General features: G+C 34.4%; 1 protein-coding gene and 1 pseudogene across 5 annotated transcripts in view; one reads left to right on the plus strand and one right to left on the minus strand.

The window, feature by feature from the left end:
* The window catches only part of CNTLN (centlein), a 374,623-nt gene that overhangs the window by 52,999 nt on the left and 301,608 nt on the right, over positions 1-20,016 (minus strand). Inside the window, exon 19 of one of the 5 annotated variants that reach the window (XM_012449980.2) lies at positions 15,188-15,392. The exons of the other annotated variants lie outside the window; for them this stretch is intronic. Within the exon in view, the coding sequence (XP_012305403.2) occupies positions 15,228-15,392 (165 nt within the window). The 3' untranslated portion in view covers positions 15,188-15,227. Of the gene's footprint in view, positions 1-15,187; positions 15,393-20,016 lie in introns of those variants that run through there. 5 annotated transcript variants of the gene reach the window in all.
* On the plus strand, positions 5,032-6,747 carry LOC105715561 (sorting and assembly machinery component 50 homolog; annotated as a pseudogene).

Here is a 20,016-nt window from a genome sequence, read left to right on the forward strand (position 1 = left end):
AAGCTTTTCTTGGCTGGTCCTGACCTAATCAGATAAGCCCTTTCAAAGAAGCCCAGAGGTGCTCTCTGAGGTAATGGAGATTCCCCTGCTGGCTTTAAATAAGTAAGTTGTTGTGTTATGAGAGGAGCTACAAGGCAAGACCTAAGGGAAGCCTCAAGGAATTGAGAATGACGAACCTCAGTCCTATACCCACAAGGAACTGAATTTTTCCAACAAACGTGAGCCTGAAGAGAAGCCTAAGCTCCAGGAAAAAAAAAAAGGCATCCTGGCTAACACATTGATTGTATTATGACATTCCGAGCAGAGCACCCCACTAGGCTGTATCAGACTCCTGACCCAATGACACTGTGAGGTAATGAATGTATATATTGTTTCTCAGCTGCTAAATTTGTGGTAATTTATCAATTACCACTGAAAATTAATATGGGTTCTGATTTTTTTTTTAATCAGCCTCTTTCTAGAACCTACTTCTTGTTCTGTTACTGCCACTCTGTCTGGATTAACGCTGTTTTCTCTATCCATAATTTTGTATTCATTTTATTTATCCAATTGCTTTATAAATTGTCCTATTTTCTTTTCAGATGAGATCTTGCTCTATTGCCCAGGCTGGAGTTTGGAGGCTCAATCCATAGCCCACTATAGTCTCAAAGTCTTTGGCTTAAGGTGTCCTCCTGCCTCAGCCTCCCAAGTAGCAGGGACTACAGGCACTTACCACCATGCCCAGCTAATTTTTAAATTTTTTGTAGATATGGGATCTTGCTGTGTTGTCCAGCCTGGTCTTGAACTCCTAACTTCAAGCAATCCTCCCACCTCGGCCTCCCAAAAAGCTGGGATTATAGTCATGAGCCACTGTGCCTAACCCCCATTTTCTTTTTAATGTTTTTGTTCTTTTTCAGTTTATTTGTATGTTTCATTTTCCTTGCTAGTAATATAAATTGCCTGTACCAGATCTGCATTTTGTAGTTAAACTGACAAGCAAAAAGCCTCTGGCCAGAAGCTTTTGTTTGCTGCCCTCAACAGTAACTATAGAATCCCACAATCGGATAAATTAATCTCCCCTGGTCTATTTTCCCTTGTTTTCTTATATGGGATTTCATTCACAAACTGCTTTTATTCTTGGCCCCAACTTGACATTTGCTGGAAGATTTAGATATAGAATACCTAGATTCAGAACCTGATTCAATACCTATCATTTATTCTTTTTATACATACTATGTAGTTGGAACTATACTAGTTCTCTGTTTTCAATGATAAGAAAAAGGAATAATCCTTGCCTTTAGGTAGCTACTGGTCTATAATCCAGAAATACGTAACAATAAACTATAGTAAGTGCTCTGAAGAAACAAAATAGGAAGCTGAGGGAACTGCTGCTACCTTCAATTCCTGTCTGGTAAATGCTGGCTAGAGCCTGTTTCCCTCCCCGTATTACTCTGATTTGTTCTGTAAAATGTGTCATAGAAGCTAAGCACAGCATTGAATGTTCTAGCTTAGACCTATGACCACTCTGCTTTCCAACTTTTACTCAAGAGAAGGTAGCTGCCAAATCACTGGTCAGTAAACTGGAGGCAGTGTGAGGACATCAGGCATCTCTTCTCATCAGGGAGACTTAGTAAACATTTTAATGTTCAGGAATGCATATCAGAAAAAAATAAAACAAGGCTTTTGGAAAATATTCTTCAAGCCCAATAATGAGAAATAAAGGGCTTAGAAAAAAAGCTGAGAAAACCATTTCCCTAATTACTCCCCAAACAATATATTTTTAGATACTCTCTGATCTTGATGTCTCTAAAGAATAAAATACTCGATATCTGCCTATTCGACGAACATGTTGCTAGTTGTAGCACATGTAAAGAAAATGCTTTTGGGTATCCAACTAGTTTAGAAGCAGTGCTCCAAGGGAAATGAACGGGATGGGGTATATCTGTTTACGTCTAAAATGAAAGTGATTCCGACCTACGTTTTTTTTTCTGGACAATATCCATCCTATAGCATTCAAAGACACAGTTCAGTCTTTCCCATATGTTTTTTTACCACTGAATTAAAAACTTAAAGTAACAAACCCTTTAAAAAATTCGGAAGGATTCTTAGTTGGGATAGAGGAGTCTGAAACATAAAGACAAAGAAATTCTTTAAAAATCCAGCCAAATGTGAGGCTGAATGCCAGAGACACTGGATCAGGATTTCTGGGAGGCCCATGGAGGAAATAGCTGGTGGTTTGCATCCATGCTGGAGCAGCTTTGAGATGCTGAATATTGAAAAAGGTCAATCAGTAACCAGAGTAAAAAGTAAGGCTTAGTTTCCACCTATAACAATAATGTGCTCTCCACTTTTTCTTTCTCCTTTTGAAAGCCAAAGGACTTCACAATCCAAGAAGAGAAAAGCAATCATTAAACAAGAATGATCTGTTTCCAATAACCTCTCCAAAATCTCTCATGTTAAATTCTGCTTAGGACTGACTTAAGACTATTTAATGTCTAATACAGAAATAAGTTCATTTACATTCTCACAATCTGATTATTCTGATTCATAATTAAGTAGAAACAGCAATTTAAAAATCTTATTATTGTTTTTTAAAAATAATTTTAAAAATTATTGAGGTGAACATAAATTTTGTTACCAGAATGTAAATAAATGAAACTTGAGAGAAAATTCTAATTGAACAGGATATATGTAAATTCTATAGGCAAGAACTCCCTAGAAAGTCACCACAATCTTAATGATATTCTCCCTCTTGTGAATAGAATCAATCTTCTTTTATTGAGAATATTATACTTTTATAGGGGATAAAACTCAAAGAAATAAAATTCTGTATGTTGTCCAGGTATAGGATTAAATTCACAGCTAATTAAAATGTATGAGTTATCAAGACAATGCCATCATTTTCTATGTCACTAACAAATGTTTTCCATATAAGACTTAAAAAGATAAATAGTTCAGATTAATAACTTCCTAGTAACAAGACTTTTAAATTTAAAACATTAATTTTATTTTGTTATGATACTTGATATCACCAAGAGAAAGAATTAAAAATTAAAAAACAATAACCAAAAATGATCTTAGACAGAGATGTAATTATTTATGTAACAAAATTTCTTATGAAAAAACCACTGAGTTACTGCATCACTCACTTATAAACTACTTTCTGACAACTGCAGTTACTAAAGGCCTACACTATGTTTCACAAAATGTCAAGCAATGAAGGTAATATAGAGGACTTTTCACCAATGCTTTTGCTAGTAGTTAGACTTCAGTAGCCTTTAGAGACCATTAAGTACCTTTTGGCTAATTGGCCAATGGTAGATTAATCCTCTTTTTATTCCAGCAATACTATTTTAACACCCTTACACTCTGTCAGTGCAGAGTCTGAATGACAAAATAATATTGTGCATGAATAATAAGCAGAAAAGTTAAATTAACATTTCATGTTTCACATGCCATACATAGGTGTCAGAAGAACTTTCTTTTTTAAGTCACTGACATTCAACTTTTTTAAACAATCTCATGTTGACATCTTATTGAGGTGAATCTTCCTAATTACTGCTAATTGCCTATCAAGAAAAAAACTCTTTTCATGAAGTGTAGTTGTCTGGTACAGACGAACCCAGCTCCAGTATTCACATTAAAGACAAAGCATGGCACTTAAGGTACTACTTTGTTGTAAGGTCATACTAAATATGGTTTGCAATTAACAAAGCAGTTTTTTATGAGACTGAAAATGCCAATCTGTCTTGATGTGTTCAAATTAGGTTCTATCAGAGAAATATGGATATCTGCATATGGGTAAGAGATACACTACTCTCAATAACATTTACAAGGAGTTAAATTACTTCAGTGCCCTTATACTTTACAACATAAATTCTAGCAAATGTCCAATTAAATTATTTTGTTAATATGTTTAGATATTATTTCTCAAAAATCAACACTATTATTTTAAGTGTCAAATTATTCAAAACAGTTTACTAATGCTTTTAATTCTGAAAGCAGACCAAAAATACTCAAAACATTTAACAAGTACTTTTAATTTACACAAATAGTTTTAATATTATATGCCTTTGTAGCAGATTTTAACCTATGTGATATTAGCAAGGTAGTTTCTTTCAAAATAATCTGAATAACTAAACAAATGTATTTTAATTGGATTTGTTGAACCACATCACTTAACCTTCTGCTCCCATAAGCATGGGGAAAATAATATATAGTAAAAACACGTCATATGTGAAATTTAGAAAGTTTGCTAACATAATTGATTTTCAAGTATTCATGGGAAAAATATGTATTTGTCTATTCACAGAAAAAAGTGTTTGACTGTTGGTTTGTTGTTATTTCGAATCTGTTGAAGTCAGGAGAAGAAAACCGCTCTTGAAAACTAAATACCAGCTACTAAATACTAGGACACATAACAGAAACCAAAAGTACATCCAGAATAATTCATCAACATCATTACCAACATGATTTTCCAATGTTTATATGGTAATATTATGAATTCAGCTGCAACCCTCCTAAACACTTGACTTACACATGACATGCTTACTAATGACTATGAGGTTGCCATGCATATCCATTCTGACTCCTTTCCTCAATAGGAAACAAAGAAGATGGTAGTGCTCTTTGATGTCCTAAAGAAGAAACTGTACAATGTCTTTCTGAACTCCTCTTTTTTACTCTCCTTCTCCTGCTTAAACTCAGTTGATTCAACATAGAAATATCTATACCTCATATGTCCTATATACTATTCACCACTTTAATTACATTCTTCCTCCACCCCCTTTGTTAATATTTTTTTTGTTACTAGAGTTGAGTAGCAGCATGAAGAAAAGAATCCACCCCAATTTAAGAGATGCTTTACGTGAATGTCCAAAGAACCAAGACTAAAAATGAACATGTCAGGTCAAGAAAAATAATACTTGATGTTTCATGATGATATTAACAGCATATCTGTATCTAAGTAAAGAACGGCAGCCTTTTGCCCTCACTAACCGAGGCTTGGTCAGGCCTGGGGAGCTCTCTGAGGTGGCATCAAGAGAAGGAAGCATGGGGACATTGTACACACAGAGTTTGGAGCCTCTTCCACCCAGGGGATCTGGTTTTGGAGCATCAGAAGATGAAACTGAATTTGCTAAAGTTGAAAGTGAAGCTAAACAGGAAATTCTTAAAAACAGATTTAGGGGCCAGGCGCGGTGGCTCACGCCTGTAATCCCAGCACTTCGGGAGGCCGAAGCAGGTGGATCACGAGGTCAAGAGATCGAGACCATCCTGGTCAACATGGTGAAACCCCGTCTCTACTAAAAATACAAAAAATTAGCTGGGCATGGTGGCGCGTGCCTGTAATCCCAGCTACTCAGGAGGCTGAGGCAGGAGAATTGCCTGAACCCAGAAGGCAGAGGTTGCGGTGAGCCGAGATCGCGCCATTGCACTCCAGCCTGGGTAACAAGAGCGAAACTCCGTCTCAAAACAACAACAACAACAACAACAAACCAGATTTGGCTGTTCAACATGCTCATTTTGATGAGCTTAGATGGACTAAATAAAGATAATATCATCATTTGTAAAACTGGAGATCCTTTTATGGCTAAAAACCTCATTGAGGTAATGTGGAAATCTCATGAAGCTCGTGAGAAAGTTATTCATTGAGGAATTTTTAGACAAGTGGATTTTTTGACTGATACGTGTCAAGGTGACAGTGCATTTCCAAATGGGTTAGATGCTACCTTTGAAGTAACTGAATTAAGGAGATTAATGGGCAGTTAAAATACCATGGTTGGAAACGATGAAGGGAGTATGGTACTTGGCTTCAAACTCCCTAATCTTCTAGGTCATGCAGAAAAGGTGGCTTTTCAGTTTTTCTATGGAACAAAAGAAACTTCCTATGGCCTGTCCTTCAAACCAGGGCCCAGAAACTTAAAAAGAAATTTATCTGTAAACTTATATAAGTTACTGAACAGTTCCCTTGCAGCTCACTTTGGGAGATGAACAGAAGAGTATCAGCCAAGTAGTTTTTCCATATGGAAAACTAGCCACACCATCAGTTGGAAAGGTGTGTGGTGAGACCTGGGCTGCCACTCAAGGACAGCATCATTTGCTGTTTGAAAGGGAAGTCGACGTTCACTTAAATCATCTCCTTCACATGCCATAGTCATTGATTTTCAGAATTCTTCCATCTTACCAAGAAAATGTGCTTTGCAGAAAGTTAACCAGGAACTGACAGGCTACACTGCAAGGGATGTAAGCTTCATCAAAGAAGATTTTGAACTTCAGTTGAATAAACCATTCATATCAGATTCATTTTTTCAGCACATGTCTAAGGTGGGATGTCTGCACTCATGGTGATAAGCCATGAGTCCAGCTGATAGTTTTACCTTGGGGGATGGACAAGTGTTCACAGATTCAGCATGCACAGCACTGGAGCAGAGTGCAGGCAACCATCTAGGTGGAGAAGTACACTGAGCCAGCGGCCTGCATCTGTATATCCCAACAAGTTTAGAGCCAGGCCAAGGCAGTTTAGAAGAACTTTTCCAAACACTTTTTTCTCAACACAGGAAACCTCTGAAACCTCAACTATGGGGGAGGGCCCCAAAGTGTATTCTTGAGCAGGCTGAATGTATCTGCTGGTTTTATGGTGCCAGGATTGTCTTTAGGCTTGGCAAAATGGCTTTGTTGAAACTTAAATACTGTATTCCTATGGGAGTGCAGACAGGCAACAGGATATGTGAGAGCATCTAGTTTTGAGCTGGGGTAAGGTTCCTGTAGCTGACACCCCAGCAGGAGAGGCTCTGGGACCCTGGCGGCAGTGAGTCGCCCACCATGCAATTTCTCTCAGAGTAAATGCAGATGAGAGATTCTTTGACCGCAGTCTATATGAAAACCCCCATTTATAAACTTTAAAGACATACACACAAAAAAAAAAAAGCCATAAATTTTCAACTGCAGTTATAACGATTATCAGAAACAGACTAGCAGATACCTGCGGAAGTCTCATGAAGATTGCTTCATTCATGTCTGATTAAACTTGGTTTTCCTAAAAATCGGATTTCAATACTTTTATTTGACTGTTTTTCTGTCCTCATGGTGTGCTATTACAATAGTATTACTTCTTATTTTAAGGTATTTTATTGCTCAAAAAGGCTTTTGTGGACTAGCCAGAGGAAATGAATATCCATGTATAGTATTAAATTGCTCATAATACTTAATTCCTATGTAGGCTTCAAAAGAGAGGCATCAATATTCCTTAGAATAATTTTTGACTTCTAAAAATTTATAACAGACCATGATATATTTCTGAAATTTATATTTTATAAGATAAAGAATTTCTCAATAAGCCTCTGAAAAGCATGAATATAAACATTATTTAAATTACACTTGAATCAGTTCTTAGGAAGAAGATATTGTCACATTAATCTAAATTAATATGACCAACTTTGGGGGCCATAGAACCAAAGGCTAAAGATCATCGTTTGTGGCTCCAAATTCATACATTCAAGCTAGTGAAAGATATATGTTTATTAAATATATCCTAAATATGAGTAACATCATAATTCTTAGAAACTGAAATATTTTCATTATAGGGTCAATAGTTAACTGTATGTCTTTCATTGGTTGTACTGTATCTAAGCCTTGCAAATAAAGTACTTGGATGAAAGCCAGTCAGGGAATTTCAAAACCCTACAACTCATTACAAATTTAACAGCAGCAGTACTAAGTATTCATATGATGTTGATCACTTATAAACATACCCTACAAGAATTCTCAAGAGAAACAATAATATTTTTCTCATTTCCCTGTATAAATTTCGTAAGATTCAAGAGAGTAAAAAGTGAACATTTTTTAAATAGACGGATTTGATAAAAAGTTACTGATACCATTTAAAATGGGATTTTAAAAAAGCTAAGGACTAGCATATGTGAAAAATTACCAAAAAATGTCTTTCACGGGATAGAGTAGAAATTTGTTTTATATAGAAAAAAGATATTTGCAAAGCTTCGACCTAAACTATGTTATTCAAGGAATTTCTTATAGATTTCACTGAAAAGCTATTTTTTCTAACACACAAAATTCCACATAAGAACTTCTACCACCACTGTTCCATTTTCTATTCAGAATTGTTTTCTGTTTATCATATTCTTTCAAGTAAAAAGGCTTGACCTAACAAAGTAGATCACTCAATAAATAAAGTCAAATAAATACCTGACTCTCAGGCAATTATGCTACATCAAGGACAATGATTCATGTAGATATTTAGTAATAGGGTAAGTCTGGGAGTTATTTCATTTTTATTAATCAAGCTGGTTGATCTGCTTTTCTCCTAAATCAGTGATTCTCAAAGAGTACATACTGTCTAGATGTGTATTTTGGAAATTTGTTGGGACACTTTTTGAGTGCCACAATGATTGGCACTGAAGTGGGTAACAGCAAAGAATACTTAAGTACTGCAATGTGTAAATCAGTCCTACCCAATAGAAACTACTCTTTATCTTGGCATGACTCTGAAATTCCTGTCAATTATTCATGTAGGTGAAAATAAACATATAAGGAAATAAACCTAAATCCCAACTCAAAATTACATACAAAGTATTTGTATTCCTGTGGCTCCCGAAATTCAACTACTTTGTAAGTTAGAGGAAGACTAGAAGATGAGAATGAGTAGTTCTTTTCTTCTCCGAGACAGAACTGTAAGAATGTAAGCTTACCACATGGCCAGCATGCATGGCCAGGGCTGCATGGAGAAAGCTGGTCTGGTCTGGAATGAAGAGATGTGACATAGAAGCATTAAAAACATTAAAGTGTCTGTTTCCAATTTTTGGTACCTTTATCAAGTCTATGATCTACAGTTCATTCTTTGATTTTGTGGTGTTTTTAAAATATTAGTTTGAAGTTTGTTTCTATCACTTGGTATCAAGAAAGTCTTGTTAATACAGTCTTTTTAGTAAAGTCCAACAATCTCTTTTCAGTTTTCTATTATGAGTTCCTCTACAGGATCTGACACTGTTGATCAAATCTTCTTTTTCTTGTTAAAAACTTCCTCTCCCTTGTTTCTTTATTAAAGTGCTCAATTTTTCCTCCACATTCTCTGTACACTTCTTTTGGTTCTTCTCTGACTCCTCTTTGCCTATATAGCAGATCGCTACCTGTAAACTTATGATCTTGCTGCAAAGATTTGTTCCACTTTCAGCACTCTTTCTCTGGGCTAATGACATCAGTAGATTTCCTTCTTCATTTTTAATGAAATATTTCAATATACCATAGGTATATAAAGAAAAATACAATGAATGCCCACATACTAACCAGTCAACTAAGACAATATATTACCAATACAGTTGAAGGCTATGAACATCTCTCCTGACCCACCATAAATAATCACTATCTTGAATAACTAATAACTTTGGTGTTTATTTTTCCCCTATCTTTCTTTATACTTTTAGAATATAGATACAGACTCCCCAAAGAGATAAAGAAACTCCTTTTTCACATTTTAACAAATCCCTAAAATTGTAATATGACTTCCCTTCCTAGATACCACAGAACACCTGCTATTATTTAAATAATATTTTTCTTTTAAATTGCATATTCTTTGATTGCTGGTGAATATGAGTCCTATTATCTTAGCATATATTGATTTTATATCCAGCAATCCTATTGAAATCACTTATTAATTATAGTAATTTGTCTTGAGATTCTGTGGAGACAAGCATAGTGTATGGGAACTAATGATGGTTTGTTTCTTCATTTCTAATACATTTAACTTTCACTTCTGTCTCTTATATTAATGTGCTGGTTAGATACTCAAGTACAACATCAAAGACAAACAATGATAGCAGGTATAAAAAGTCTTCTTCCTGATTTCAAAAAGAATGCATCTAACTTGTATCATTAAGTATGATGGCTATTTCAGGTTTTTGGTAAACATCTTCAAACAGAAATGTTTCAGGTTTTTGGTAGACACCTTTTAACAGAGTAAGAAAGTTCTCTGCTAATACTAGTTTGCTAAGATAATTTTTATCATGAACAGGTGTTTATCAAAAAATTTCTTTACATTTTTTATTGTGGTAAAAAAAGGAATGAGAGCTACTTTCTTAACAAATTTTCAAGTGTACAGTACAGTACATAAACTTCACTTTTAGCACTGCTTATGCTTATAGCCAATAAATCCAGGTATGTTATGTTTTCATTTTCATTTGTCTCCAAGTATTTTCTAATTTTCTTTGTGACATCTTCTTTAACCCATTGGTTGTTTAAAACCATTTTGTTTAGGTGTGTGTGGTGGCTCACACCTGTAATCCCAGGTACTCAGGAGGCTGAGGCAGGAGAATCACTTGAACCCAGGAGGTGGAGGTTGCAGTGAGCTGAGATCATGCCACTGCACTCCAGCCTGTGTGACAGAGAAAGACTCTGTCTCAAAAATAAAGAGTGTTTTGTTTAATTTCTACACATTTATGGATTTTACAGTTGTGCTTTGGCTGTTGATCTTTAGTTTCATACCATTATGATCAGAAAAGATACTTTGTACTACTTCAACCTTCTTAAATTTATCTAAGATATGTTTTTGGCCTAACATGTAGTCTATCCTGGAAAATACTTCATGTGCACTTGAGAAGCAAATATATTCTGCTGTTGTTGGGTAGAGTATTCTCTACAGATGTTAGGTTCAGTTGGTCTATAGTTTTGTTCAAGTCCTCCATTTCCATATTAATCTTGTTCTATCCATTATTCAAAGTGAAGTACTTAAATCTCATATTATTGTGTTGCTGCCTATTTCTCCCTTCAGCTCTGTCAAAGTTTGTTTCCGACATATACAGGAGTTCTGAGGTGTGGTGCACAAATAAATATTTATAACTGTTTTATCTTCTTGGTGAATAGGCCCTTCTTTCAGGTGAATGTCTTTGTCTAATAGTTTTTAATATCTGATATTGGTACAGTCACCCCTTCTCTCCTTTGCTTACCCTTTGTATGGGATATTGTTTTCCATCCCTTCACTATAAACCTGTGTTGTTAAAACTAAAGTGAATCTCCTGGAGACAGGATATAGTTGGATTCTGGTTTTTTTTTTTTTTGTTTTGTTTTGTTTTTGTCACTCGGCAACTCTCCATCTCTTGACTGGAAATTGTAATCCATTTATATTTAATTATTGATGGTGAAGAAATTTCCCATGGCCACTTTGTTGTTTTCTGTCTTATAGCTCTTATATCTCTCTTTTCCTCTGTTACTATCTTCCATTGTATTTCACTGATTTTTTTTTTTTTGTAGTGACATGCTTTGATTCCTTTCTCATTTTTTTTTGGTGTATCTTCTATAAGTATTTTCTTTGTGATCACCATGGAGCTTACATAAAATATATTGTTTACCACAATCTTTTAAGCTGTTAACAATGTAACTTCAATCACATACAGAATCCACACTTTCACTTCTCCCCTCACGTGTAATTTGGTGAAAGAAATTACATCTTTTTATATTAGGTATTTGTTATCACATTTTTAGTTATAATTTTTATACTTTTTATTGTAATTTCTATGCCAGAATAAAAAGTGATTACACACCACTATTTACCTTTACTAGCAACCTTTATACTTTCACATGCTTTTAAGTATTGCTGTTTAGTATCTTTTGTTTCAACTTGAAGAACTCAGTTTAGTATTTTTTCTAAGAAAGGTCTAGTAATGATGAAGTCCGCTGCTTTTGCTTGTCTGGGAAATTCTATTTCACTTTCATTTTTGAAGACAGTTTTGTCAGACACAATATTCTTGGTTGGCATGTTTCATCTTTTTAAGGTGTACGCTTCTTTAAGGACATTTAGTATATTTACAGAGTTGTGCAATTATCACCACAGACTAATTGTAGAGTACTTCTAAAGAACTTCCTGCCCCTTTACAGAAACTCTTTCCCAACCCTGTCTCTAAGCAATCACTGAATCCACTTTCTGTCTATGGATTTCGCCTTTTCTGGATATTTCATATAAATGGAATCACACTGTATATGGTCTTTTATGATTAGCGTCTTCCACTTGGCAAGATGCTTTCAAGATTAATCCATATTGTAACATGTGTCAGCATTTTATTCCTATTAATGAATGATAATCCATTATATGGATACACCACATTTTTTCTCCATTCATCAGTTGATGAATCCACATGTTGTTTCCCCTTTTGGGCTACTATGAATAATGCTTCTATAAATTAATGTAGAATGTTTTATGTGAACCTATGTTTTCAGTTCACTTGAATGTATATCTGAGAGTGGAAATGGTAGGTTATTTGGTTAACTCTATGTTTCACTTTGCAAGGATCTGTCAAACCATTTTCCAAAACTACCTGTGCCATTTTCATTCCCACCAGCATTGTATGAAGGTTACAATTTCTCTATATCCTTATTAACACTAATGTTTGTCAACTTATTAGTCTTAGTGATCCAGCTTGTGGATTTGTTGATCATGTCTGCTGCATTTTTACTTTCTATAATACCAACTTTGCCCTTATTTTAATATTTTTTTCTATTTTCTTTGAGTGTCTTAGTTTGGGCTGCTATAATAAGTTATCATAGACTGGGTGGCTTAAACAACAAACATTTATTTTTCATAATCTGGATGTTGGGAAGTCCAAAATCAAGGTGTTGGTAGATCTGGTGTCTGGTGAGATCATTCTTCCAAGTTGGCAGATGGCCATCTTCTCATCTATCCTCACATAGCAGAGAGCAGAGAGAGATCTCCTGTTTCTTCTTCTTTTTATATGGGCATTAATCCCATCATGGGGGCCCCACCCTCATGAACCAATGTAACCCTAATTAACTCTCAAAGTCTCCACTTTTGAAATGATCACATTGGGGGTTATGAATTATGGGGGAACACATATATTTAGTGTACAACACTGGGCTTATTCAATTTCTCATTCTTAAATAAAATATTTGGCTCTGTGAATTTAGACTTCTTCTGGTCTTACTACAAGTATTTAAGGATATGAATTTCCATCTGACTTCCACCTTAGCTGCATTCTAAAAGTTTCAATGTGTATTTGTCATTCAATCTGAAGTATTTTTCATTTTCATTTTGTTTTCTTCTTTGACCCATTAGTTTTTTAGAAATGCCTCTATAAATTTGCATCAGATATTTTTAAGTAACTTTTGAAGTACTTCAGTTGTGTTAGACAATATTATTTATATCAAACAAATCCTCTGAAATTTGTGGTATGTTGTTTTGTGGCCTAATTATGTGAACATTTTTGATAAATACTTAGAGAAAGACATTTTATTGCTCTGTTCAAATAATGTATATCTCTAATGACTTTCTGTCAGCATTACTTAAAAGTACTGACATTATCAATACATGAATTGTTTATTTTGAGCTTAAGTTATTAGGTGTTTACATTTTAGAGGCTCTCTGCTCCCTTTTCCAGCAAACCTCCTCAAAATAACTCTAAAATGTATGCATATTTAATTATATCTTCCAATTCCCCTTTTTCTTTTCCCATTCCTCAATTCTTCCTATGAACTCATTCTAATAAGCAGCAGCTGGCATAGAGAATGATAAAGCATATCATTCCCTTCCTGATATACTTTAATCATTTGGCTTCTAAGATACTCCTTTCTCTTGTTTTTCCCTTTCACTGGTCTCTCCTTTCTGGTCCTTTCTCATCTGTCCAAATTCTAAATGTTGGAAGGCCTAGAACTCAAAGCTGGGACATTATCTCTTTTCTACCTAACTCCACTCCCTTGGTGATTTCATTCAGCTTCATTTTTAAATGCCACCTACATACTCATGGCAGCAAAATTTATATGCCTAGCCCAGGCCTATCCCCTAAATTTTAAACTCATATATCCTACTACTTACTTGATATTCAGTTCACTAACAAAATACCAATTGACTACAAACAATAAGCTGTTGTTGTTTCTGGATCCTAAGGATTTAGGTTTCTTTTTTATTTTTTGAAAGTTCTAGTATGCATTTATGAGGCTCTTTCTTATATTTTATTCAACTTTATTGGTACTTTCTCACCACAATATTTAGTACATTACATTGTCACAAATATAGTTCTTTTATCATCAATTTTCTACTCACTTTGTTAAAAACTTGGAAAATATCTTAAATACCTTTTTTCTTTACTTTCCCATATATAATTAGTCATCAAACTTTGTGTTATAACACTGCCAAGTTTCTTGCTTTTTAAACAACTCTATTTCTATTGTCTAGTTCTCTTCCTAATCATCTTTTGCCTTGATATTTAAACAATCTTTTATCAACTTACTTGCATTCAATCTCTAGTCTCTCAAGCCTTAGTCTCAGTCCTTATTCTACATTAGAATTACCTGAGAGCTTTAAAAAACTAACAAGGTACAGGGCCTAACTCTTAGATATTCAAATTTAATTGGTCTAGGGTGAGGCCTCAGCATAAGTATTTTTCAAAGTTCCCCAGGTGAGGATAATAAAGTGGTCAGGGTTGAAAACCAAAGCCAAACCAGATTATTCAGTGTTCTCAACAAACTGCTATGTCAGCTAGATGTCTTTTGAAGCTTTCCTTTCTTCTAATGACGTTGCTAATGTACACAACTTCCAGAATCATACCAAACCTTAAGGTTAAGCCTAAATGCTACTCCTTCAAAAGTCTTAATCAAGAATGACAGTAATGAATGACTCTCTCTCTCCACACGCATTTAAATATCGATGGTCTATATACACACACATACATATACATATTTGTCTATATCTCACAATTTCCTTTTACACACATGTTTAACTCTGTTATTATAGGGGACAAGGATTATATTTAATTCACTGTTGAATATTCCATTATTATAGAGCTTTACATGTGTTAGATACATTAAACTAAACTGAACTGTAACAAACATACCTATCCATGTGCTTACCAATATTCTAGTCATTTAAAACCAAACTCTAAAATATATGCATAAATATTATATCAATTCAATAGTGACAAATATGCTATAACTTTTCACTTCCTGAAATACTGATATAGATGAGACATACCTACCTGAAAGTATGTTGATGTAAAGAATGAGAATACTACTAGAAATTTAAAACTGTGCAATATATTATAGCACTGCTTTATTTTAAACAGAAATTTCTAACTGATGCTATTCATATCACATATTCTTACATTCATATTTTCTTGGTAAGATAAGAAGTGAATCTAAAAACAGAGTATAAGAAACATAATTTTATAGTACACAGTGGTATAAGTGGTAATCATAGTTTCCTACAAAGTCTAATAGAGGACACAGACATTCTGTTAACAAATATCACTTGCTTCACCCGGAAGATAGGACATAGGAATAAGACAGTCACGTCCAATTCCACATGGATTCTCAGCTCTGATCCTGGGTTTTGCACAGTTTACCTTGCGAACATGATCCGAGTGACATTTCACAAATTCCTGGATAAATGTTGCTACACTCTGCTAGGAGAGAGACAGGCTATGTCATGCACAGATCAATAACCGCACTGTGTTTCATCAGCCTCAAAATCAAAAGTGCTTCATCTAGCAAAAGCCATGGCCCTAGAGAATCTGACATATATAAACTGAATACCCTACAAGGAATGTGTAATACACAAACTACTGGGGTAAGGTAAAACTCTGGAGATTAGCAATAAGGTGCAAAAAGAGAGTAGTTTTCTAGTTCATTATTACTAGAGGTGTGAACACAGATAACAAAAATGGAAATGACGCTATTTAAAATTCTGCAATTCCCGACAGGAAAAAAAAATGACTCCCATACAGTTTAATACCTTTAATCTTTCATATAAGAATTCTGTAAATAAATATGAACAAAGGACAAATATAAGTTTGGATACAATAACAATCACATAACGCTAAATACATGAATTTTTTAAATGGAGATCCATGAAATAAGGCTCTTTTAGTATTAAAGAGTTTGCTAAGGTCTCTTCAGACTTAGTAGTTTTTATGCTCAATGTTTAAATGCTAGATTAACTCAAAACCCAAGGCATTTGTTGGATAGGCTGTGCTCTGTTGTTTTTAATTCTAAATTCTGACACTTGGTAAAAGTCTTTTATTTGAGGCTTGATTAAACTAATTTAAGATTATTTGGTTAACGTAATTGGACAACATATGAAGCAAACTTGAAAACTCAAATTCTAAAAAGAAAATTGCTTTAAGATTGCTATTGCCAAAAAGTTTCTGAAACAAAATGTGCTATTGCAGAATTTAGCCAGATCTGACTCAGAGGGTAGGGGAATCAATAATTCATCAAGAAATCAAAAAAGATAATGATGTTTAGTCATAAAGTAAACAGCAGTATATGTTTATAACATTTTTATGAATATTGAGAAAATATGTAATTTTTATCAAATTATGCTGTGGACACTATAGAACATACAAAGTTAGGTAAAACATATTCTTGCTTTTAAATTGTTTATAATGTAAAAGATAAATAGATATCACAAAAGGAGGCTAGATCACCATTTGGATAAGAATAAGGAAATACATTTATTTGTTTCTCTTATATCCCCTAGCTTAGAGGCACAGCTACATTCTAACATAAAGATCTGGAAACAGCAGCTGGGTGGACCAGAGTTGGGCATTTGTTACTTTGACAGTCAGATGGGAAGTGTGCCCATAAAAAAGAAGCGTGGCCTCTAGCCAGGTGTGGAAGCTCAAGCCTGTTATCCCAGCATTTTAGGAGGCTGAGGTGGGTGGATCACCCGAGGTCAGGAGTTCTATACCAGCTTGGTCAACATGGTGAAACCCTGTCTCTACTAAAAATACAAAAATTAGCTGGACGTGTTGGCACATGCCTGGAATCCCAGCTACTCAAGAGGCTGAGGCAGGAGAATCTCTTGAACCTAGGGAGCAGAGGTTTCAGTAGGCCAAGATTATGCCATTGCCCTCCAGCCTGGGCAACAAGAGCAAAACTCCGTCTCAAACAAAACAAAACAAAAAACAATAGGAGCCACCCTTTGACTACTCTCACTACCTTTCATGTTCTAAGGCCAAATCTCATTTCATATTTCAAAATGCTCCTCCTACCATCTTTTAATTATAGTCTTAACAGCCATTGTGACAGTACATAATCTTTAAATAAATGTTTAAAAGGTTCCATGTTCGGAGGGGCAGTTACACCACTAGAATGCAAACGTAGTATAAAAATAAATTCATAAAAATAAAAAAAGTCCAGAAAGCATTATTAGAACAGCAAGGGCTTTGTAGAAACTATAAAGCAGATGAGACCAGAATGAGTGCCTCTCTTTCTAAAAATATCTCTTAGAAACAAACAACAACAACAAAAATAACCACTGAATATTCCTAGCAGAACTCTAGGCACTAAGTTCCAGAAGTGAGGCAAAGGGGGGCAGAAATAAGCCAAGAGCAATTAATTAAAGACAGTTTCTCCCGTTTCGTACAGTCAGATAGACAATATATTATCTTTGCAATATAGAAGATATTCTTAATAACTTGTTTTTGAAGAAATCAAAATTTAAGTAATAGACTACTTTTAAAAGCCATCTTTTAATAACTAAAGACAAAAAAATATTCAAAGTAGCCAGACAGAAATAATGCATTACTTACAGGGATATGCTAATTTGAATGACAGTAGATTTCTTAAATGAAACTATGGAGACCAAAAGAAAAGTGGCACAACTGTTTTTCAAACCAACAACAACAATAACAACAACTTTTTTTAAAAGAATTGTTGACTGCAAATTCTATATGCTTCAAAAAAGAGAAACTTCATAGACAATCTATTAAGTACATACTATTAAAAAAAGTACAGTACAATTAAGTACAAAAGTACAGTACAATTAAGTAAAAAGTACAGTACTATTAAAAATTAAGTACAATCTATTTTAAAAAGTACATACCTTAATTAAAGATACTACATTGCTACCAAATACTACAGAACACTCTATTCAGCAGCATCTGAAATTGTAATTTTGTTTAAGTTCCCATGAAATATTCACCAGGATAGGCCATATCTAGACCATAAAACCAACCTCAACAAATTTGGAAATATACATAGACTAGCCTCTGATCATAATGGAATCAAACTACAATATGATTTAAAAAAAGCAATAGGAAAATCTGCAAACACTCATAAATTAAATAATATATTTAAATTATAATACACAAGTCAAAGAGGAAGTTTCAGAGGAAATTTAAAAAGCAAGAATGTAATGAAATGTAAAATATAGTATATTAAAAGAATATGGGATGCAGCTAAAGCAGTGATGGAAGGGAAATTTATAGCACTAAATAGTCACATTAGAAAAGAGAATTCTAAGATCTTCTAGCAAGCAGTTAGAAAAAGAGCAAAATAAACCCAAAGCAAGCAGAAAAAAAAAGAAACTAATAAAGATAAGAGCAGAAATAAATAAAACTGACAATAGAAAAACAAAGAAAATCAATGAAACAAAAAGCTGGCTCTTGAAAAAAATCAATAAAATTGTCTCTAACAAGAATAAGAAAAATAAAAAGAGAGAAGACACAAATCCTCTTATCAGAAATGAAACAGGAAATCTCACTACACATCTTGCAGTTATATAATCTAATAAGAGAACAATATCATCAAGTAGAGTTTACCCCCAGAATATAAGAATAAGTAAGCATAAGAAAATCTACTAATGTAATTCACTATATCAACAGAGTAAATTGGGGGAAAAAACCCTCATTATCTCCATAAATGTCAAAACATTATTTGACTAAACAATTTTTCTTTATTAAAAACAGGCTGGGCATGGTAGTTGATGCCTATAACCCCAGAACTTTGGGAGGCCAAGGCAAGAGGATTGCTTGAGGCCAGGTGTTCAAGACAAGCCTGAGCAACAAAGTGAGATCCCATCTCTACAAAAAAATTTTTCAAATAGTTGGGCATGGTGACACACACCCAGCAGTTTGAGGTTACAGTGAGCTATGATCACGTCACTGCACTCCAGTCTGTACAGTAAGCAACATACTTAAAGCTTAACCTTAAAGACAGTCATCCCCAAGCCAACTACTTTATAAGCCAAGCTATTTGTCATGTTTTTTACTCTTCAGTTTTGTTATATCTCAGATCATTTTTACTTTTGATTAAAATAACTTCCTTTAGTGAGGAATTTAGTGCATAATGCTGTTAGATTTGGAGGTCAAATATTTTTATTTTGATCATAATCTTTTTTTTTTTTTGAGACAGAGTCTTGCTCTGTCACCCAGGCTGGAGTGCAGTGGCACGATCTCAGCTCACTGCAACCTCTGCCTCCTAGGCTCAAGCGATTCTCCTGCCTGAGCCTCCCAAGTAGCTAGGATTACAGGCATGTGCCACTATGCCCAGCTAATTTTATGTATTTTTAGTAGAGACGGGGTTTCACATGTTGGCCAGGCTGGTCTCGAACTCCTGACCTCAGGTGGTCCACCTGCCTTGGCCTCCCAAAGTGCTGGGATTACAAACATGAGACACCGTACTTGGCCTGATCCTCATCTTAAAAAATATTTTAACAGAGAATAGAATTTATACTGATGCATTTTATTTCAGCACACTGAAAATCTGTTCCACTGTCTTATGGTTTCTACTATTGCTTTTGAGAAGTCAGTTGCCATTCTAACTTTTCTTGAAAAAAAAATTTTCACCATTTAATCTCCTATCATTCAGGAGTCCTAATTAATGATAGACCCTTTTTATTTCTTCATAACTCATATGTCTTCTGTGTTTTTCATTCCTTTGTCTCTATGTCATATTCTTAATAAATTATTCTATCTATCATCTTGTTAAGTAACTCCCTCATCCAGTTAACTAATAATGAAACTCTTCTCCTGTATCTAATTATAGTCAGTAAAGTTTTAATTTTACTTACTGTATGATTTCACTTCTAAACACTCTGTATGGTTCTTTTCAAATATATCAGACCACTTGTAATTTCTTGTGCTTTACAAATATTTTTTAGCATGTTGGCTGATAGTTTAACTGTCATTCATTCATTCCATTGAAAGCTTGTTTTGTTGTTTTTTTTTTTTCTAGTGCCTTGCTAAATTTTATTTTTTGTCTCTAATAGTCTGCTATTCCCCTGATTTCTCCAGGTGTAGA

The sequence above is a fragment of the Aotus nancymaae genome, unplaced genomic scaffold, assembly GCF_030222135.1.
Source record: "Aotus nancymaae isolate 86718 unplaced genomic scaffold, 86718_ANA_hifiasm-v0.15.2.pri h1tg000003l, whole genome shotgun sequence".
Taxonomy (NCBI): Eukaryota; Metazoa; Chordata; class Mammalia; order Primates; family Aotidae; genus Aotus; species Aotus nancymaae.